Source organism: Raphanus sativus, chromosome 4, assembly GCF_000801105.2.
Source record: "Raphanus sativus cultivar WK10039 chromosome 4, ASM80110v3, whole genome shotgun sequence".
Classification (NCBI taxonomy): Eukaryota; Viridiplantae; Streptophyta; class Magnoliopsida; order Brassicales; family Brassicaceae; genus Raphanus; species Raphanus sativus.
In genome coordinates this window covers 40,316,889-40,339,373 of record NC_079514.1, presented here as the reverse complement: position 1 = coordinate 40,339,373, position 22,485 = coordinate 40,316,889, and the positions used below count along the sequence as shown (strand labels likewise).

General features: G+C 32.4%; 2 protein-coding genes and 4 long non-coding RNA genes across 6 annotated transcripts; 3 read left to right on the top strand and 3 right to left on the bottom strand.

Moving 5' to 3' along the window:
• The first annotated feature begins 2,184 nt into the window (after window positions 1-2,184).
• LOC130511448 (uncharacterized) lies at window positions 2,185-2,873 on the top strand. Its single transcript, XR_008944914.1, has 3 exons — window positions 2,185-2,224; window positions 2,314-2,544; window positions 2,624-2,873. It is a non-coding gene; the product is annotated as an uncharacterized LOC130511448 (long non-coding RNA).
• Window positions 2,874-4,148: 1,275 nt separating this feature from the next.
• Window positions 4,149-5,124, top strand: LOC130511606 (uncharacterized). Its single transcript, XR_008945103.1, has 2 exons — window positions 4,149-4,855; window positions 4,935-5,124. It is a non-coding gene; the product is annotated as an uncharacterized LOC130511606 (long non-coding RNA).
• Window positions 5,125-5,541: 417 nt separating this feature from the next.
• LOC130511607 (uncharacterized) lies at window positions 5,542-6,794 on the bottom strand. The gene is made up of 2 exons (XR_008945104.1): window positions 5,836-6,794; window positions 5,542-5,772 (listed from the first exon to the last, which is right to left on the bottom strand). It is a non-coding gene; the product is annotated as an uncharacterized LOC130511607 (long non-coding RNA).
• A 523-nt stretch (window positions 6,795-7,317) lies between these two features.
• LOC108838271 (transcription factor DIVARICATA) lies at window positions 7,318-9,730 on the bottom strand. Its single transcript, XM_057007600.1, has 2 exons — window positions 8,834-9,730; window positions 7,318-7,957 (listed from the first exon to the last, which is right to left on the bottom strand). The coding sequence occupies exons 1-2, from the start codon at window positions 9,274-9,276 to the stop codon at window positions 7,504-7,506; spliced, it is 897 nt and encodes a 298-aa protein (XP_056863580.1). The 5' UTR covers window positions 9,277-9,730; the 3' UTR covers window positions 7,318-7,503.
• Window positions 9,731-11,672: 1,942 nt separating this feature from the next.
• Window positions 11,673-13,200, top strand: LOC130510943 (uncharacterized). The gene is made up of 3 exons (XR_008944725.1): window positions 11,673-12,332; window positions 12,449-12,491; window positions 12,805-13,200. It is a non-coding gene; the product is annotated as an uncharacterized LOC130510943 (long non-coding RNA).
• Window positions 13,201-15,213: 2,013 nt separating this feature from the next.
• LOC108837183 (laccase-4) lies at window positions 15,214-19,386 on the bottom strand. Its single transcript, XM_057007279.1, has 6 exons — window positions 19,227-19,386; window positions 18,465-18,616; window positions 17,486-17,730; window positions 16,864-16,995; window positions 15,861-16,784; window positions 15,214-15,538 (listed from the first exon to the last, which is right to left on the bottom strand). Exons 1-6 carry the CDS (start codon window positions 19,320-19,322, stop codon window positions 15,408-15,410), a joined length of 1,680 nt encoding a protein of 559 aa, XP_056863259.1. The 5' UTR covers window positions 19,323-19,386; the 3' UTR covers window positions 15,214-15,407.
• Between the last annotated feature and the right edge of the window lie 3,099 nt (window positions 19,387-22,485).

The following is a 22,485-nucleotide window of genomic DNA, read 5'->3' as shown; positions in this document are numbered from 1 at the left end:
CACAGGTTTATATTAGATACTAGCAGCATATTATACGATTGAGTTGCTACATCTATAAATAGAATAATGAATAAATAATCAAAGACCATGTCCAGTTTTGGGTCTACTATTGTCGTATGATTATGACTCGGCCATTAATATTCGTCACAAGGGTATCAACTTAGGCAGCGTCTTAAATGATTGAACAACCATTGGGGCTCGGTGACAGCCTCTCCCTTCTGCGAATATTTATTTACCCAGTTTATTTTTTATTTATAAGTTTTCAACTCAATTGGCTCCACTAAGTTTAAGATCTGGACTTTCAATTATTACCTTTCGATCTTATGGGGCAATAGTAGATTGAATTGGGTGGGGCATCGATCCTATTCCTCTTATATGGCGGGTTGAATTTATCCACTTAAATAGTTGACTAATTGGTTTATCATAGATTATTGGAAATTTTGACAATGGAGATAATGAACAAGAATTCTAAGATTGGGTCTACTCTGGGCTTGAAGGCCCATTAAATGATCCCCAAGACAAAAAAGAGTAAAAAATGGTTAAATAAACAATCCATTTTGTGTAACTTGTTGTGTATACAAGATTTAATTTGTCTATGATTTTACCCAATGAGGTGTAGATGAGGTGAGTGTGTTGTGTAGTTTTGAGAAAAATAAACAGCATGGTATGTTGCTCAATGTTGTCTAAACGACATGATATGTGAATAGTTGACAAGTAACTTTTCTACTTTTTTATCTTTTTGATTTAAGATCTCATGCCGATAAAACATCCAAAACAATAGAGTTTTTGATAACATATTCAATACATCACTCATTTCCCTCGTGCCAACACTCTATCTCTCGAATCTATAGTTTGATACAAAGAAATACAATACATGCGATCAATCTTCTTGTTACACAATAAGAACCAAGACTTAAACATTAAAGTTAAACCATAAACCTTAGTGAATATTAAGTATAAAATAAGGTATTAGGTTATAACTTAACAAGTGAAAAAGAAAAACAAATCTACCATTCAGGACATGAGATTACAAAAACTATTATGAATCAACCATCAATCTTCAAAGTCAAATTTGCAATCATGAGGAGATACTTCTCGTATTACCCTCACCAAAGGCATCAATATGGAAACACACCAAACATCAATTCAGAAAACACATTCACCAATATTAAAAAAAAAATCAATGTTGAAAAGGTATTAAAATACATCTATATTGTAATTTGTTATGCATTATATTTTTAATATCTATATATTGGTCTTGGAATATGCACAATATTTGTTACTTTTCTTATGATTTTCACAGTAAGACATACAGTAATGTATAAACTATAAAACAACTCACTTATTATTATTTAATTTGAGTTAAAATTTTACACTTTTGGCATAGTATCAAATTTCAATTCTAAATATATATGATTGATCTAAATATAAATTATACCAAAATTATTCTTTCGATCAATCTTATAAAATCAGACTCTGAAGACGTGAATTAATCCCTTTTACTACTAATTGACTTATAAATCAGAAGTTTATGATTATTCACATAAAGCCAGAAGATAAAAGTTATTAAAAATTGCCAACTTGGTATAATGACATGGAACAAAAGCATATTAATCATTGTGAATTTTTTTTGTTTATGGTTTTTCTTTAGACATGCTATAGATTCTTATTCTATTGTCACATTCGAATTTCAGAAAGTCATACTGAATAAAATATTTTGGAAAGTAAAATAATTATAGAAAAAGCGTGAGCCAAGTTTCAATTACAGATTTGTCAGCACAACAAGTTGTGATATATCTTAGATTAAATGAATGGAAAACCTCAGTTTACATACTATACTTTTAGATTCATATTCATAAATATCTAGTTCACTTTAAACTAGCACACTTCATTTAAGACTATTTCTTGGCGTTAGCTGATTTATTTATGGGAAAATTAGAAAAATAGGACATTCTCAACTTAGATTTGTCCCCATAAGATTTATAGAAGATTTTTTAGGAAAATAAGATTTATAATAAGGTTAATACCAATATACCCTTATAATTAACCAAATTAACCTTAATTAAAATCTTAAATTAATTCGTAATTGATTTAAGTTTTAATGAAAGAATAAAATAAAAAACCACAAAAGGATTAAAAACCTTGTTTACCCTAATATTTTTTCACTTTTCTTCTTCTCCGCCGTACAGCTTCAAGCCTTCAACCCCTTTCAATGGTGATTTAGGTTAAGTGGAAAATCCTCAATTTTTTCATCGTAAATCATCAATTTTTTGCCTCTAATGTCGTTTTTCTCTTTCTTCTCTTTGTTCTCAGATATGAATTCAGCGAACTGGGGATATATTCTTGGGTTTGTCGGACGGTCCTCTTCTCGGTTTCGCCGGATGGTCTTCTTCTCTCACTACAAGTTTCGTCGGACGGTCCCTTCACAGTTTGATGTAAAATCTGGTCTAAACCACATTGAAAATCAGGCCTGGAATCGGAAGGATCGATAAATGGGTGTTACACAACGCCTTTGATGATGAGAAGAATCCTTCTCTACCGAAGGTTTTCTAACAAATCTTTTTTTCTCTCTCCAGTTTGATGAAAGTATCCAAGCTCTCATCTTTAATGGTAAAAAATGCAGCACATATACATGCAGAAGGAACAGTGATGGAGTTGCAGCTTATGAAAAAGATAAAGCCGAAGGTACCCGTCCTGAAAAGCTACAGAAGCTGGCAGAGAAAACTGCAGAAGCCATTGTTTGAGGATGTACCTAAGTTTCTGGTGATTTTCTATATGTTTTTATGAATATGGATCTTTCTTCTGTCACAAAGTTTCAGCATTTCTTTTTTGTATGATGTATCGTTCAACTGTGTTTAGTCTAAATTTGTTTCATTTCAGTTTTGACTTTTGAGGAATTCAGTCCTGGGAATTCATAAACCTTTCAGTTCAAATTAGATTTTGGTTCATTTCTCTCCCCGTTCTTTAATTGAATATGAAAGGTCTATAAGCTAAATATATCATACAACAAACAAGTAGACTATCTGGTCCAATGGATAAGGCGCTGGTCTACAAAACTAGAGATTCTGTGTTCGATTACCAGCAGAGGCAACCTTTTTTTTTATTTTTTAACTCTATCAGCCTCCTCTGCAATTAGACATGATTATGTCGATGTAGAAGAGAGAGATAGTGGGAGAAGTGGGTGAGAATCTACTTAGGTAGATTAGTTTAGATTTAAGAAATTTCTTTAACCGAATATGGAAGTTTTCATATTTTCACGATTTACCTAGAATATATATACTACCTATGCAGAATACAGTATAGTAGGTGAGAAACATATTCTTCCTTTAGGTGTCATATAAGGTAAAAGGCATAACAAATTATGACACGTAATATAGCCGAGCTATATTATTGAGTTGTGGCTATATATCGTTATCAAGCTATAGGTAGATCGAAGACATCTTTCTTGATTATAACGTAACTAATTCTATCTTTGCCAGAATATACAAGAAATTTTAGTTTACGGTATATATCCTAGATATATCTATGTGTAGAACTTAGAATCCGATTTATAAACTAAGTAGATTACCAGAATGAGTATTCTAATTGTAGGTAGAAGATAAAATAAAATATGATTCCAATTTTTTTTTTTAAAGTTTAAACATATATATTGTAATACTTATGTTCCCAATAGTTTTCATATTTTTTTACATTTTTAAAATTCAATTTACTATTTTTCCTATTAAAGAAGGGTAAAACATGTCCAGAATTGTCAAAAGTATGAAAAATCCTATTGTGACAAACAAAAGTTCAAAGTGTCCCATTTTTCAATTCTCCCTTTATTTATTTATTTTTACAATTTAAATGGCACAAATTAGATTATAAAGAACAAACGGGAATGTTGCAAAATATCTAACTAAGTGCAACAGTAATAATTATTTATTAATTGAAAATTCATCAATAAGGAAAAATTGTAATAAAATCCAACATGAAACATGACACTGCTTATATTCCCTTTGTTTTAGAATTTTATTTTTGTTTTTTAAAAGTATAGTTTGTGTTCCAATCAAAATTTAAAATATGTTTATTTTAACTCATTTTATTAGTGTATTAACTAGAGAAAGAACATTTAATGTATAGAAATAGAGTAAAATATAATTTTTAAATCTAAACTATTAAAACTGGAGTACAAAAATGAAATTGTCCAGACTTTTCCTAAATATTTACCATTCTATGCCACTGACAAATAATTTTTAATTTCAATTAAAGTAAATTAATTAATTAACTAATTCAATCTATGCTTCTCCTTTGCATATGTCTCCTCCATCATCTTCACGGGGTTCTCTGCTTTGATTCCAATCCCTTCTTGAATTCTTAAAGCTCCAAAATCGTTTTTTTGTGTTTCTTTGATTATTGCTCATCAATATATTTTTAATTGGCATTCAAGATTTTTCTGGGTTTCTTCATTATGTCTTGCTCATTACTTCGATTTCCCCATTTAGGAGTAGATAACTAGGGTTTCCGTGGCCATTGCCCTCAAGATATCACGTTAAACAAGACCCGTTTGCAGCTATTTGGATTTGAAGCTTTCAATATCGCTCTTGAACTCGCATCTACTGATTTTGGGATGGTTCTCTGATATTCAACATGTGTGTAGCTTTTATGCTTACTATCCTCTATCTCTCTATGAAAGCCTGATTCTTTGATTCTACAGCTTGAGTGCGGTTGTTTTTCAATGAGGTCTAATGTTTATCGAGCTGGATTGGAGAGTCTCCAAGTATTTTCATGACTGGTGAGATGGAGACGGATCTATTATTAATCTCAGCTACTGGCCTAGAGGATATAATACCAAACATTTGCAAAAAAAATTCTAAAGGTAAATAAAACTCTCCTGAGTCTTCTTATTTGGAATTGATTAGTGTGAAGCCAGAATCTCACAGAAGTTGGGTTAACAGATTTGTAAGAGAGAAGACACCAAATGTAAAAAACTGCTATTTGCATTAATGGAGAATATCTGGGTACATATGTATATGGCACTGTATTGAGGGAGGTATATACCTTCACCATATACTCGAAGTTCCCTAGATTGTACATGCTTCACTTGTAGCGTACGTTCTATTATTTGTCCATTGTTTTGCTCATGGATTTTTTTTACCATTTACTTAGATGACTGCATACACCATAAAAGTGAAAAAATATTGACAATGGGGTAAACAAGCACGTTCTTCAGATTGGTTGACATATATATACTGGTGCATATAAGAATATGTACTTTAATCCTTAATTCACCACTAAAACAAATATGACTTTGATCCTTAATTAACCACCGAAACATCACTGCGTGTTACTAATATTTGTTTCATATCAATCAATTTAGTTAATGACTATACAACTCCAACCCAGAACATAGATTGACAGGCAAATCTTCTAAAAGGGCATTTTCTGGTATAGCTGGTTGCCTCTTTCAATAGCTAGCCAGCCAGCGAAAAAAAAAAAATCAATACCAAGGGGGGACTTTTGGTAGTGGGGCTTCAAACACCAAAAATAATGGCATTTCTTGAGTGTTGTGTATGATTTCTTATATTTCCATCAGCTATCAACAAAATGTTGTACTTTGTACAGAGTTCTCTAACAGATTCAAATAACCCTCAGGAGGAATAACAACTTATAACCAAAGCAATACAAAACCAACATGATTCATCCTCTAAAATGGTTATTGCTAGAAAAAGAAACTTACTCCAGCTTCTCTTTGAATAGGCTCGAAAAGGAATCCAGCTATTTTATCCCCCTTCTCTGCAATTAGATAACAATAACATTAATCCACTCATTAAGCTCAATGCAGGAAACCATGTATACCTTTCAAGATTTTCTCAAGTGAACTTGCGTCACCAAAATCAAATTTAAGATTCCCAAGCAATAATGGTCCCCTTAGTTTTCCACGAATATTACCACTTCATGCCACTGCCATCAAAAGACAGTAGTTTAATCATTTAGTTTTAACATTAAAAAACGTGGCATTTAGGGTTAAATACCCATTATAATTTTGTTTGGGCTTTCTTTTTAACTCACATGGTCCAGACTTCTAAACCAATCGATGGAAATATCTACAGTACTAAATCAATCAATGAAAATATCTAAATTAAACACCCAAAAACAATTAGTGTAAATTATTATTCATACTAAAACATATCTACACGAATATATTAACATATTCTATTGCTTATGGTGGAAATTATTTTCACAGTGAAGAAACCTTTTAGATTGTTTTGCTTATGATGAACTTTTGGTTTTGTTTTAGATGGTTTATATTTTGGTTTGTTCCTGAACAAAAAAAAATTGTTTGCAATATAAACCGAAAACGAATAAAAATTTGGTTTGCTAATAATATCTAACATAATTAAACTGTTTTCCTTCCACGAAACATTCCTAAACCAGTCTTTAAATGTACGAAATTTTTTAAATAATGTACATTAATGACATTTAAAGCGATTTTTAATTGATACGCACTCCAAAATTTTCTTAATTCTACGCGATCATAATATAACTACTCAGAGATTTTCCTAATCCTACGCGAAAAGAATATAAACTATTAATTGTTCAACAACTCGAATCAAATAACTAACACAAAACGAATTTTTAAAAAAAAAAACTTGACCACCAAGTTCTCATTTTCTCTACAGATATTTCTTTTCTCTAATAAATAATAAATGTACAAAAAAAGAGAAAGAAGAAAATTAATTGTTTATGGAAAACAAGTCTTAACCATTCTTTTTCTGTTAGTTTCACGGAAAATTTTTTTTAATGGGCTTGGCATATTTTTAATCCTTTTAAAATATTAGCAAATCGAGCCTATTTTTAATTTTGGGCTATCATAATATAATTTTCAAAACAATTTTATTTTTGTACATTTCCATTACTTTTTAATTTTTTAAAAATCCTGTAATTAAAAGTTTAAAATATTTAAGCTTACATACACAAGTTATAATAAATTTGAATTTAAAAAAAAAACACAATAATATTTTCATACTAAAAATGGATATTTATATAACATCATACTTTATAATCAGACACTCAACAAACCGAATAAAATACACCAATATCAAAATTCAACAAATATGAAAACCGCTAAATTTTTATTTACCATTTAATCTTTTCAAATATACACCCGCGCGGGCGCGCGGGTCCAAAATCTAGTAATTCCTTAATATGCCTGAAAAAAATTTCAAGTGACATTTTTTTATGAAACAGAGCGTACAACATAAGTATAACAACAAATTTGAGCTCAAAAGAGTTTCAAATCACACAAACATAACAATAAACTTAAATAAGCGGCGATTAAAATAATTAATTTTCTGAAAACTCATTGAATCAGCCACAAAAACACAGGAAAAAAACAATAAATATCTCTTGAAAAGTAGCAGCTAGTTTCTTTTCTTTTGTATATGCAGGCGAATAAATAAAAACAAAAGAGTAAAGTTTTATTAAATGATTAATAACGCATTCTTCAGAGATCTTCATCTTGTGCTACATTTGGAGATATGCATTATACGATTCGAATTGCGATGCGTTTAGGAAACTTTGCTCCTGCAGTTTTGCCATGTACGGCGTTGATGACATTCCAAGTAGCGTTTCTTGAAACGTGTTTTGATTGAAAAATGCAGCCGCTGTTTCATCATATATCGTTTGACCTTCCCACTGACCCGACCCCTCCCGCTGGCTTCCACCTAGTGAAGGTGGTGAGCATGGCGCGTTAGCGGTTGCGGTATCAGCGGCTGCAGCATCAAGAGAGTCGGGGATGTTGACGGTGGTGATATCATGGATGCTTGATCGGCGTTTGTCTTTACCGCCGTTGACTTGTCTTATGAAATATTTCTGAGCGTGACTTGCGACTTGTGTAGGCGTCCGTGTGGTCACGAAGTTGCGAGCTATGTTTCTCCAGTCACCTTTACCATATTTTTTAAGACCCATCAGAAACTGTCTGCACATTCATCAAACCGTACGGAAATCAAACATATTGGGTACCCATTCATCAATGTCATACAAGAAATAAATTTTGTTTTCTGTCAAGAAAGTACATTCTACCATAAATAATTTGAAATATCGACAAGGTTATCTTATATTATCATTATGTCCTGGTTAAAGAAATAAGAAATTCATTTGACTTGTTTATACCAAAGTTTCATGTGCCATTATCTCCATGTGAGCAGCGTGCATGTAAAATGACTAACCGCACCAAGACCAAATCACATCAAATGCATACAAGAAAGAAGCAGACTACCAATGTGGTTTATAAACTCGCTACATTAGAAATACATGCATCTGCTAGTCTGCTACATTATATATATTGGGTGTGTCTAAAGAGCATCTTTGACCGCATCCTATTTCTTAGTTCTATTTGAAATAGAATTTTCTTCAATTTTATTCTTTTTACTCTATAACGAAATAAAAAAGTTTACTCCATTAATGAAATCGAACATTGTTTATTTTACTTATTACTTCATTTTCTTTTTTTTTTGAAACCTTTATTACTTCATTTTCACTTCAAAATAGAGTAATATTAGAATACTAATCTACTGTATTTTGGAAAACAGGATATGTAGTAACTTGTAACCCATGCGTTCCTAATAACACTAAAACTGCAATTTGTTTTGGTGGATGACTGTGGTGTCTTGATTAATCATGGAATATATGTATTTATACGACCAGATATATCATATATGTATACGTATACATAAATGTGTTTTCAAGATTAAGACGAACGTTTATATTTTATAAGGAAAGTGTCCAAATTTAAAGAAGAAAGCATTGACGTATGGAAAAAGGAAAGTAGAGAGATAGATGGTTTGTTTGTCACCTGTGTTCTTCTTCTGTCCATGGAACACCTTTCTTCCTTTCATGCTCCGCTGCTCTCGCGGCGGATCCTCTCTTTCCTCCCACGGTGGCGAAGTAATATCCGTTCATGTTAAACCCATTGTTTCCAGCATCATACCCTCCCCAGTCGAGCGTGAATGAATCTGAGGCATAACCAGGGATATGGATAAGACCAGCTTCGATGTCGCTGACGTCTTCCTCTAGCTCTCTGTACTGTTTGATCACATCTTCGACTGTTTTGCCTGGGAGCATAGCTGCGACTTTGAACCATCTGTCGGGGGTGTCTTTGTCGTAAAAGGCCAAAGCGTTTTCGAACTTCTTGTTTTCTTCAGCTGTCCATTTGGTTCCTCTGTTTTCTTGGAACAACCAGTTCGATGATGTCTCTGAGTATGTTGCTGGTGACATGACTTCGATTCCTCTGTTCATCTTGTGCCTCTCGATGGTGGAACTCAAAGAGAGAGAGAAGATTTTGGGACTTCTGATCTATCAAAATGGCATTTTAAAAATGGAATCTTAGAGAGAAAGAGAGATGATGATAAGCATCTAAGGTGTGAGAATCTTAGGGACAAGAAGATGAAAAAGATTCCATTCTTGAGCTTTGTTGTCTGAACGATGAATCCCTTTAACCAAACAAGTTCCTTATTGCTAGATCCGATTCCAGAGAAAGATTAAAAGGACATTTGGAGAAACGAAACAGAGGAGGCCCATGTAGGAAAACAAGGATCTTGATTTTTATAAACTAACAAAAGAAAAGTGATGAGAAAGAATAAATCTCACATAAGAGTGAGTAATGGGGAGAAACTCAGGTGGGTTCAGAAAGAGATGTATATGAAACAGGGATGATCTGAGAGTGAAAGGTGAGTTAAAAAGCTGTTGAGCTGTGATTGTCTGTCTATGAGTATATATTTATGTCAAGATCTACGAGTTTTTTTGTAATTTTTTTGTTGTTCTTGATCACGTAAAGCTAGCTACTAATTAGGCTTCCCTTAGAAAATACTACTACTAAACATTCTTCATATAAAATAAACAAAATTTAGGAAGGTAACGTTGAGGAATGACGTTTTTAAACGCGATTTCACAAGTTTTTTTGTCAATTAGCAAAAGTTACGGAATGAAAAAAAATGTAAAAAATGCAAAGTTTGCATTCTTGTTGATAAATATACAATGAAATTTTTCATTAAGTGGAAAAATAAGTTTTAGTAGATTATTTACAAAATCAACACTTTCGCATTATTATATTATATGATAATATCATTTTAAAATTTAAAATAAATAGCAATAGTTTTTTAATTATAAATATCTATGTTGTAAATAAAATTATATTATAATTTATTTTAAAATACTATAATATGTCAATCTATTATTAAATTGTACTGAGATATAAGCTAACTATTTATAATAAGAAGTAAAGTATTTTTAATATATTGTAGTTATTCAAATTTTGTAATAGTTGGTTTAATTATTGATTTTTTTCTTATAATAAATTAAATATTATATAAAATATTTTAATTAATATAAAATGTATTCTGCTATTCTGCAATTTATACTTTTCTGCAGTTTATTCAACTTTTTTGCAGCTTAATTATTTTTCTACGATTCCGCGATTAAACGATGTTTACCAATCAAAATCTTATTCACATTGAAAAATAGTATTATTAGCAATTTTCACTGATATGACAACTTTGTTACTATGATTTTGAATGTTGTGGAGATACAAAAAATGGAGGTGAAACATAAAAAGTAGACCATACAGAATATAAGCAGACTAATATTTTGCAAATTTAATGCAAATGAATTGTCAAGCTCTTTTTTTTTCCTTACAGATCAAATACTTTAAAACTAACATTAATTTGTATGCAATTTACTTATTAATTTAATATATATTCTGTTATGCATATTTTAAGGTGAATGACAAAAAAACACAGTTCAATCTTGCATGATAAATGACTGTATAAGTATTCCACATCAACATAGTACAATAAGTTATTTCTATTAGTATAACTCGATTGAAATTTAAAAGGTATCACTCAAAGTGAGAGGTTAATATATCAAACATTCTTTTAATATGTATTTCCAGAGTACCTTTTTATTCAATCAACCAATAAACACTCGTACTTGTATAGTTTGCAATTGGCTTCACATAAAAATATATAGAGACATGTGTCGTCTCTGAGTAGGTAGACCACACGTGTTCTAATCTCCTTTGGTCTCAAGGAACTTCTGTTTATTTGTATGCTTTCGAGAACCGTTGATTAGTTTATTTCTATTTGTTTTCTGGATTAGACTCAACTAATGGAAGATGGTTTTTGCGGCTTAAATGTTGCCTAATCATAGGCTAAAGACGAGCCAATCACAGACTTGGACAAGACACACTAATGAGGAGCAGCCCTCATTGGCTAGCAAGGTCGGTGATGAGGGTAGTTCCGTAGTTTTGACAATCGTGTTGACTTTTCTTTTTGAGCACATGAGTTGTTTTGTTTGTATTTATATCCAGAGATGCTTTAATTTATTTTGTGGATAAATAATTAATTGGTGACTTTACAAGTTTAATACTAGTATATTTTTGGACCACAATTTCGACAACTAAGAGAATTGGAGAATGTGTTTAATTAAATGTATATGTTTAAGAAAAACTTAGCGTGCTAGGAAACGGGGAAACAGCATATACTACAAACTATGCTTTTCTACGAGTTAGTTTAAAAAAAAAAACTATGCTTATTTACGAAGATATGTACAAATCTGAATCATCAATCGCTAATAAACTAAATAACGAAAACGCAGTGGTCATTACTTTTTTATTAGTCACAATAGAAAATCAATTTCTGGATGCTTTTCGTAGCCATTACAAAATTTATATGATGATTATATATTTTGAAGATTACCGTGAGTTTTAGAGCATGTTTATCGCCGTAGCTTAATGAGGTTGCTTAATATAATTACAATTAAAAGAAAATAAAAAATAGAAGAAAGCAGAAGCGACGGCCCCTAATTAAGCACGAGAAGCAACGTTGCTTCTTGGACAGGTGTCGTGACTCTCTCTCTCTCTGGTTTATTCGCGAAGAAGGAAGAAGGAAGAAGAAGCCATGGCAGGAGTATGACCGATGACTCAGGATTGGAGCCTGTGGTGACTCGGACTTTCAGCCTCGCCTCTTTCTGCCTCGACGGGTCCAAACTCACCGAGGATCCCGACGGTGGTGATCCCGCCCGTTTCGTCCTCAGAAACCTTCGAATCCGTTTCCGGCACTACCGCAAAGCATAACAATGATTGGTTCTCTGTCTCTCTCTCTCTGCCGATTACAAAAATCGTATGCATTTGTGTCGAATCAAGCATCTGTTTTGAGAATTGATAGATAAAAGCTTTGTTGTTTTGTGATTGTATTTGGATTTTGAGAAGGAAAAAAAACCGCTGACTTTGTTTCTTTTTGTTCTCTATCTCTCTCTGTTGATCACGAAAACCGCATCCATCTGAGTCGAATTGAAAGGTAAAATCCTTGTTGTTTTGTGATTGTGTTGGGATTATGATTTGGTTGAAAAAAAAGTGGCTGACTTTATTTATTTCTGTTCTCTATCGATCTCTCTCTGTCGCTCCCGAAAACAGGATGCATCTGAGTCGAATTGAAACAGCTGAGTCAGATCGTAAGGTAAATTATTTGTTGTTTTGTTTGTGTGGTAGGATTTGTAGATGCTTCTCAATCAGTTGGGTTATGTGTATCTTCTCTTCTCAACCTAAGATTAGAGAATCAGATACCAAAAGCTTGATATAGAATTCTAGAATCAGGTACCAAAAGCTTTTCTGCTTTGTTATGAATTACTCTGTGTTTTTTTCCTGTCTACTTTGAACTTTGTTTGTTGTTGTTGGTTGTGTTCTGTCTGTACTTTTGATGATATAAATGTGTTCTTGTTCTCATGTTGTTCTTGTTCTCATGTTGTTCTTGTTGTCGTTATTATTGTCAGGTAAATAATTAGTGAAAGAGTGGAGCTCTCAGGTGGTGATCACTAGCATTACTATAGGAGGCCTTCTATTGCTTATTGGAAGCCATCAGAAAGAAAAGGTACGTTATTGGAACAACATCAAGAATGGCTTTTCTAGTGAACTGATCTTAGTGATGGTTGGTTGTGGCTTTAAGTTTCTTGTTCTGTTTTATGTAGTTTTTGTTATGAAAAAACGTATCACGGTTTTAATGTAGTTTAAATGTTCTTGGTTATTGTCAAATGTTCCTGGTCTTGATCTTCTTCTATTTTCTCATTGTTTCAAATTTTCTTGTTGTTCTTGTTTATCTTGTTTATCTTCAATAAAATTATGTTTATTTTTTTAAGCACCCCTTAATTAAGCAACTACCAATAAACCCCTTTAATTAAGTATCTCTCAACAAAGTTGCTTGTCTTAATTTTAATAGTTAAAAATTAATGATGACCCACTTAAACAACACTTAAGGTTGCTACCAATAAACATGCTCTTAGTATGGAAAGTTTGTTTTAGAGTAATTGCATAAGAAATGGAAATAATTCTTTCGGGCCTAGTATTTCCTGAGCTTACCTTGGAGAACTATCAGTGAAGATATTTTTCAAACAATGATGATACATATCTTGCTTAATATCTTGGTTTAACCACAACCGATTTGGTAACACCAAGGAAGTAATCAATAGTACTTACAAAAGTAAATGTGTTAGCGTCATATTATGTGTCTAAAGATAATAAGCTCGTAATAATGGAGTTTATCTAGAGATAGAACCTTAAATAATTAATGTAGAAAATATAGTCATGACAATATTCTAATAACATGCCCTTTCTTAAAAACAAATTCAAACATCTAAAATTCTAAATATAATGGTAAATCATTTAAGGCCTATGGTATAAGGATATCCAGTTTACTATCTACTTCATTTCATATATACGATGGTTTAGAAAGTTTTTGATGTTTCAAAATATAAGATTTTTTAAGATTTTAAGATTTAAATTTAATTTTATTGAAAACTATTCGATCAATTACATTATTTTTATGATTGATTGAATCATTTCAATGTATACTTCTAATAATGTTTTTTTAAAACTAAGTTTTTTAATCTTTGTATACTTTTTTTGTAAAAGGGCATTAATCTTTGTATACTTTTAGTCATAACATCTTATATTGAGAAACAAAAAGAGTAGATGATAGTACAAAGAGTTGATGTTTTTACGAAATACTATTTTTAAATTAAAATGTTCAAATGTTCGATTTATGAATTTAAAAGTTCAGAACCTCTACGTTAAAAGGGGTTTCATCCAAATTCAATATCATTTTCCTATATAGAACCATATCTAGGTCAATAAAATATCACCACAGTTGTTCAATATGTACATACATATGAACATACTTTTTAAAATATGGCTAATTAGATTAAGATTCATGAAATGTTTTTGTCAGTTTTACCATTCCATGCAAAATTAATTTATTGGACGACGTTATGTAGCAAAGACCCTTCTTATCGAATTTTTAATAAGAAGCGCCAGAGGTTTCATAATTCATTACGTTAAATAATAATTTGATGCCCTCCACATCTCAAGTTCTTTAAATATCAGAGTTGTTTAAGTAAAATGTCAGAGTTGTTTGTCCACCACTCACACCTAACACAAGATTAATAATTTCTAAATATCAAATTTGTCAATAAAATATTCAGTAGGGTATACGTTCTTTATTTAAAAAATTTGGAGTAGTGCCAGACAATGACTGGTTTTTGTTATGAGTATTGTTATCGTAGAGTTTCCCCAAAGAGAAAGAATCTCTTGTTTCCGAATGAGGACACGTTTTCTCTCAAGTAATTTATTTTGCGTTCGCTATATTGAACGATGCAGGCAAGTAGATGTACATCAGAATTATATTTATTTATCTATCTTTACCACAGATCTCAGACTTTTAAAAAGGTTTCTTTGCTATATTTCGGTGTCTCAAAACCTTTCTAATGGTTAAGGTACAAAGCCTACAATCATCTTCTTGTCATAATGTCATTACCCGTATATATGCAATACTTTCATTGTAAGATATTTTACCCTATTGCTTGTTACTTATATAGATAATATAAATGAAGAACCCTAAACATCTTATGCCGCTCCACACGCTTGTGTACATAGTTGTGCCTTTGCACACATCATTTGTTTGCTTATTTATTATTACCTCTAATTATAAATATATACATATATATATATAACTCCTTTGTAGACTTTCTATTATTATAAGTTGGATCCATACTTTACGTTCCAAATATATGAATTCTTGGGGGTGCCAACAAAATAACAGGGTATTGATTTTGCTAAAAAAAAAAAAAACAGGGTATTGATAGAATTTTTTTGCATCGGCCATATAAGAGTTGTCTTGAAGACAATAATAAAATATAACTGGATTTGTGATATAATGATAAAAATTATTATAATACATTGCTCGTTTTCATCCTCTTTTATTTTGCTTGAGCAAAAAATCGAACCTTTGCTTTGCTCAAAAAATATAAACGTTTAACAAAATCCACGCATGAATTCACCACTCACTGGTCTTCTTGGACGTGGGCTTGTTTGGTTGAAGGACCTAGCACTTGGGAAAATCCTTAGGCGGTGGCAAAATCGACTGATTGGGTCCTTTGCCGTTTTCCACTAAGAAAGCCATCTTTAATCCCCACGTCGTGTGTACCTCCAAGTGACAATGCATGAACCATACCCCTATACATTACATTGTAACATATAAATCCATTAGCTTTTATAGGAATTATAATAGATAATAGTAGTTGACTTATAACCACTGGATTTTATTTTTTAACTGGGAGACCCTAGATCTAGTTACAAACTACGTACTATAACGTACTATAACAGTTCAAAAACTAACTGCGTATTATAACTTGTACAACTGATATGTGAATTTCGCAAAGAACAAAGAGAAGATGAGTCTAGCAGATATTTTCTATGACCTAAATCTACATGACTAAAACCACTAGGCTAAGACCGTTTTTTCAACTTATTCTAAAATTATATTTAGTGAGCTTACCGGGATTATCCGCTCGGAATCTGATGACGACCCATCCACCAGATGGTACTCCGATTGTGTTCCTCTCAACCGGATCCACCAAATTGAAGTTGTTTGGATCTTTCTTGGCGTTGAAGTTACCTAATCCCCGACCAACTTCGAAGAAGTTAAAGCCGTGAAGATGAATCGGATGGTTCTCGGGCGCTATGAAGCCGGTATCTTGGAGAACCAGCTGCACCGTTGCGTTGTACGGTAGCTTGTAAAGCCTCGTGCCTGTTTCCGTGGCCATGTTAGTGACCGATCCTCCGCTGTAGTTGAAAACATGCGGCGGATTCTTGGGAAAGTCAGTCGTGAAAACCCCACTAATGTTAAAGTAATGAGCCGGAAGCAAAGCGGTTTGAGGCATGATGAATGTTACATTGTTGATGCTGGCTACGACACGGCTTCCGTTCCCGGCCTTGCAACTTGGGCAAGAGTTTAGGCCGAGACCAACCGTGAAGAAGAGGTGGTGGTCGATGGTGGTCGGGACAAGGGCAGGATACTTCTTGGAGTTGAGGCTACGAAGGGATTTGGTAAAGTTGTTAGCGACCGAAGTAGCGTTTTGCGGTGGAGGGAGAGTGAGGATTGTCGGTGAGGAGGATAGTGTTCCGGAGTAATGGAGAGTCGCGGTGGCGGTTGCGTTGTCGACAGCTATTGGCGCGTCCATGAAGGGTGAAGCGGTTACAAGGTATTTTCCGGCGGATTTTGAGGCGGTTAAGAGGACGTTTGTTGTTTGGCCGGGGGCTATAAGAATGGTGTCGGTCTTGAATGGTTTGACGTAGCAGGCATCGACTTCGACCACCGTGAAAAGATGGCCAGCGACTTTGAAAAACATCTCTTCATTAAGTGCAGCATTGACTAGTCGTAGCAAATAGGTTTTGCCCTTCTCTACTGACAGTTTGTAGCCTATAAAGAGACTTTCATGATCAATATTTTTGAAGTTCTAATGCCAGTAATCATATAAATTGATAAAATAAGATATTACCTTGATCAGATGGACAATTTTTAGCAAGGCCAGGTCGTCCATTGATCATGTGAGAATCAGAGACATTAGGGGCTAATCCAGACTTAAGTGCCTCGTTAATGACGTTTTCGGTGTCCGATTTCCACCATTCACCTACAATTTTGATGAGTGCTAGTCATGCCAAATTAACATATATCCGATGTAATTAACTAATAGCAACTAAGGGCATGCGCAGTCGTTGAATTTCAAGGATCTCGCATAGATTTATCTTTTTTTTAAAGGAAAGTAAGAAACTATGTTTCTTCAGATATTCTGATTTATTAACATGTGTCATTATTTAATCGCTAATATTTCAAAAAAAAATTTGTTAAAAACTCAGCTGAGTGTCTTTTCAGATGCACATGCCCTAATGATATTTAATGTCAAAATAATAAATTTCAACTCAAAACAACTTGGTTTGAATAATATTAATCCACATATTTTTTAGTCAACTTATATATTTCTAATGTGTGATTCCTATCAAATAATAGGTCGACTCAAACTCAAATTCTACCGCCAGATTCAAACTGATATGATGAGTTGAAATTAACTAGAAATAAGATGGTTCTTAACATTCTTGTTATGCAGGGCTCAAAAACAATACCTAGAACTATGACTTTCTCGTGGTCGGGTTTGGGGAACGGATAGGGAACACCGCGTTTGGGGAGGATGACAATTGCGCCATAAACCGTGGCTCTGAGCCAGAGGATGTGAGCGTGCCACCAGAGCGTTCCGCGTTGGCCAGTCAAGGTGTAGTTGTATGTGTAGACTTGACCTGGCTGGATCGGGCACTGGGTTATGTAAGCAGGCCCATCGGCCCATCCCGTTCTCACTTGTCTCACACCGTGCCTGTTCTCGGTAATATAGTCCATTATCACCAATCAATCTATCTTATTAAAACAGAAACATTATGTTGGACCTAACATTTATTTTGTAAGTTTTTAAATTAAATATACCTTTATACTTTATCGTTAAACATACATTAAGTCACTAATGTTCCTTTCTTTATACTACTATCCATGTTTCCAAACAATATATTTATTTCTTTATACTACTATCAATGTTTCCAAACAGTATATTTTTTATACTACTATCAATGTTTCCAAATAATACAATAATTAATCTTAGTTATTTTATATCTATCATTTTCTCTTTAAAATTTTGTAGAAACGTCATAATTTCATAAATTGCAAAATAGTGAACTTTAAAATTTCGATTATAAGATTACAAATTATGAAACTATTACAATTTAAATCCAATTAGATTACATATCGGTCATCCATCAGTTCAATCGGTTAGTCTCGGGTTTTAGTGATTTTTTAATATGAATATTTTTAAAACATAAATTTAATTGTCAGATCTCCGAATTAACCGGTATAATCACAATCGGGTTGAATTTAAAAATACTGATTTAAATGCAAAAATATTTTAAATACACACTATTTAAAAATAATCAAAATATTTGTTAAATTATAGTGAAATTTTTCATCGTAAAATATTCCGCGCTTCAAAAGCGCGGGTCAAAATCTAGTTAACTAATAAATTAGTAATAACTCCATGAAGACTATTAAGTAGGAACTTACCAGTGGACAGAAATGTTGTACTTAACGTGATTAACGACTTTGATGAGCAACGTGTCGTCTTCTCGTGCGTAGATTGTGGGACCTGGATATCTACCGTTCACGGTCACGGTTGGCTTGCTTGAGCATAATTTAGTCATGTTCTTCATTACAACCTTTGTGATTTCAAACACAAACATTAATTATTGCAAAGTTAGGCAAAACAGAAAAAGTTAATAAGACAAAAAGGCAGACCAATTTTATCATAATCGTTAATTATCCGACTGTAAGTTGTAACAAAAAAAACATTAAACATGTTTCGTTCACTTTGTATGTCAAAACATGTTAAAGTAATTTCTTAATTACCTTAAATGATTGTCATGTTAAAGAGGGAAAAGATACCACACGTAAATTAGTCTGAGATAATTTGTGTACGTCGAGTAAAGAGGAACTATAATAGATAAAATATCTACAAAAAATTTAGCTCTAAGTACTATCCTTCCTATATGAAATACAAAACGCAAATGTTCATCTGTGAAGCCATGAAACCATATATAAAACGTAAGCATGTAAGAAATATAAGCATGTCTACAACTCTACAAGAATAAATGTCGATCATGATTGCGCAGATATGGATATATGTTGCGAATATTTCATATGCAGCGTATAAATTATCGATCGGCATAGCTTATACATGTTCACAGTTCACATAATATGCATATATGTACATTATACAAGATATACATGTACATATTAATATATATAATGGGATAGATATAGACTCACGTTAAACTTGTAATGGCGAACCATACTCTCCGACGGAGCTGGGAACACAGACAAGAAGGATACAAGAAATAGAAACCAAACCATATGAGACTTCATCTCTCTCTCTCGCTTCTCTCTTTCTTCCTTCTTATTTTGTGTGTTTAATATTCTTGTCTTTGTATTTGAAATGAGCGACTGGGCAACGCAAGCTTATAAAAGAGAGGAAAATGAGACTGGCCGAAACTAGAGAGGGAGGCAACGTCGTTTTAGGTGGTAGGTCGACCCAGAATCCAATTCTTGATAGTTTTTTTTTTGGTCAAAACCAATTCTTGATAGTTAAGATTCCCATTCTTACCACAACTAATTATCTCCGTGACCAAACCCAAAGTTTTTTTTTATCCCCAAACTTATTTACCATATGTTTGTTTTTATTTATAAATATCGATTAATTATCACAAAACATGTAATAGTTATTCGCATTTTATGTTTGAGAACATGCATGTTTATTTTAGTTAACATGAAATATATAACATATAATCAATTATTTTGAGACTCGATTCCGCTCAATTATTTTACCGGGTATGTTAAGTTTGTACTTATTTAAGAATTTATTACTTGTCTGCATACGTTTATAATATAACTGTGATTCATATTACGTAGTTATTAGTTAACTTGTTCTGTTCAGTTCCTCACATTTGCTTTCACTAACTCATATAATTATGGATATTGTTGCACTGGATCTGAATGAAAGGATATACACACGTAGATGAACAGTATCATTGTAATCAGCTTGCGTCTAAAATTACTTTGGTATTATATATATATATATATATGTATATATATATATAGAGAGAGAGAGCATCGTTTTCCGATTTATCTACAAATTAGATAGACGAGTAAAACTAAAAACCTTATGTAAACATTTGTGGTTAGCATTAATTACATAAATCTTCTAGCTTAGGTGTTCACCTTTTTGTCTAAATATTTTCTATAACATTTACAGTTTAAGAAAACTGTAAAGGTTTACATGTCAAAATTCCCTAGTCAGCACAAATTAAAAGTTATAATTTACACTTAAAATTGTATAAGTATACTTCATAAATCAAATAGTATATATATATATATATACATTCATTTCAAATCATGACAGATTATATGCAGTCTAAATAGTATATAGATGCTTCTAAAGTATTCATATAAAGGGGATATTAAGTACACTTGCTAATTAAAGTTCAAAAAGTACACTTGCTAATTAATTTATGTATATGTTTGCGACAGAATGATGGACCAATGATCTTAATTAATTACAGTTGACTAATGTTCATCGGAAAACAGTAGTATATTTTGCATCAAAGATACAGCATACATACAAAAACATACCATATTTATATACATTTTTTTTTTGTAAACCTCCATATTTATATACATCCTAGGCTTTGTTTGTCTTATATATGCATGAGAAAGCCTTGGTCTTATTTTATATGATCTGTCGATATTGTAGACTGCGATTGTTTCAATAGCGAAATTTCAAACTAAGACTTAAGATCGAGACTGTGTTATAAATTGGTAAGACGTATACATCTGAACTCGGAGTCTCTCTCGAAGTAATATTTAAAACGACCACAAACCTTAATATTATTCGATAGGAGGTGTCCATTTTGAGATCGTACATCTCTGTTCCGTTAGGTATACATAAAACATTTCCTGCTTCTACTTCACACTTTAATTATTTGAGTATTTTTATTTGTGGCGGTGAGTGTTTAAAATGGAAAAAACAGAGCCGATAACACTAAATCAAACCAAAGAGGCGCTACCAAAAAAGAACACTTAAACATACTCGTAGGAGTTCTTATAAAATTTAACATATGAACGTATTCCACAATAATGTAACCACCGGTTAAATACATTTACTTATCTTTATATATCAAAAGGGAAAATATAGAAGAAGAAGAAGAAAAAAAAACTAAATTCCGTTGAGTTAGATGGATTCTTTAGTTGATTGATTCAATAAAGTCTCATATGTACAATGTTAAAAATATTGTTAAAAGTGTCTTAGAAGCTGTGTGAAGTAAGGTGGAATGCTTAGAAACTAAGACAGTAGAATATATAGTTGAGAAATGGCTTTCACGTCGTTGTAAACAAATAACCCAACAAAGACAACGTCTCTTGCTTGGGTTTGTGTCAAAGTTAAGACTACACTTAAGAAATGCGTGCCTTAAGCGACGTCATTTCGGTCATACATGATATGGATGTGTGGGAACCTATATTTTTGGTCAATATTATCATTGCTTTTTATTGTTTCCGTACCGGAGATGTTGCAGTGAAGCACTTAAACCGACAGATGATTTTGATGAGTTGTCATGGTTAAAATTGGTAAAGTGTCTTATCCGCCAACTTATAGTTTATTTGTTATTGTCATTTTCTCAACAATCTTTGAAACATTACAATAGCATTAGCGTCCAAACGGACACATGGAATTGAACTTTTGAAAAAAGTCTCTCTTACTTTTCTTTAAATACAACATAATTTGTGTTTATTAATAATGTGGCTGAGTAGTCTACGCCAAAATCTAAACTAGATATGAAGAAAATTGAATATCCTTACCAGTTCAAAACGTATACAATACTCAAAGGAGAATCACAACTTTTTTTGTATATATGGTGAAAATCAATGGCATTCGACTCAAAACAATGGCCACATGACCTAGGTTTTGGTCAATAAGTTTAGTCACACTAAACTATGGTTTAGTTGAATGTGTTAGTATGTGATGAACTAACATAAATGTCATACCATGGTATTAGTAAGTAACTATTAAGGTTGAGAAATCTCTTAGGTCCTTGGGGGAAAGCATTGCAGTGGATCAAGCAAGCATATGAGGCCTTGAGCTTCATAAAGATCTCTAAGCTCTTGGGCCAGTAACTAGTTTTTCCTTCGGTTTTGTCATATCAATACTATTAAATCAGGAACTTTTTTTTGTATTTACCCCTATTCTTACAGGGTATATTACTTTTTATGCCATTGATTTTGCCTTCAAATTAAAAACTCATTAAGGGTGTATTAGGAAATGAAAAAATAGACCACTTGAACTACCTAATATTTCGCATATCTCATTTCAGTATACTTCCCCAACTTCTAATAAAAAACAATAAAGCAAATATTAGTCTCACCCTACTTCTCGGTGGTCTAATAAAGCATTAACCTTCCCCTACTTTTTTTTTTAACTTTAACCTTCCCCTGCTTCCTTAATACATTTTAAATGTTCAAAACAGTAAAATACGTC

Coding starts and splice junctions, on each gene's coding strand:
- LOC108838271 (XM_057007600.1), bottom strand. CDS start 9,276: ATGAACAGAGGAATCGAAGTCATGTCACCAGCAACATACTCAGAGACA. Junction 7,958..8,833: donor TGGACAGAAGAAGAACACAG/GTGACAAACAAA, acceptor ATGAATGTGCAG/ACAGTTTCTGATGGGTCTTA.
- LOC108837183 (XM_057007279.1), bottom strand. CDS start 19,322: ATGAAGTCTCATATGGTTTGGTTTCTATTTCTTGTATCCTTCTTGTCT. Junction 16,996..17,485: donor CGAGAAAGTCATAGTTCTAG/GTATTGTTTTTG, acceptor TCAAAATTGTAG/GTGAATGGTGGAAATCGGAC. Junction 15,539..15,860: donor ATTCCGAGCGGATAATCCCG/GTAAGCTCACTA, acceptor TGTAATGTATAG/GGGTATGGTTCATGCATTGT.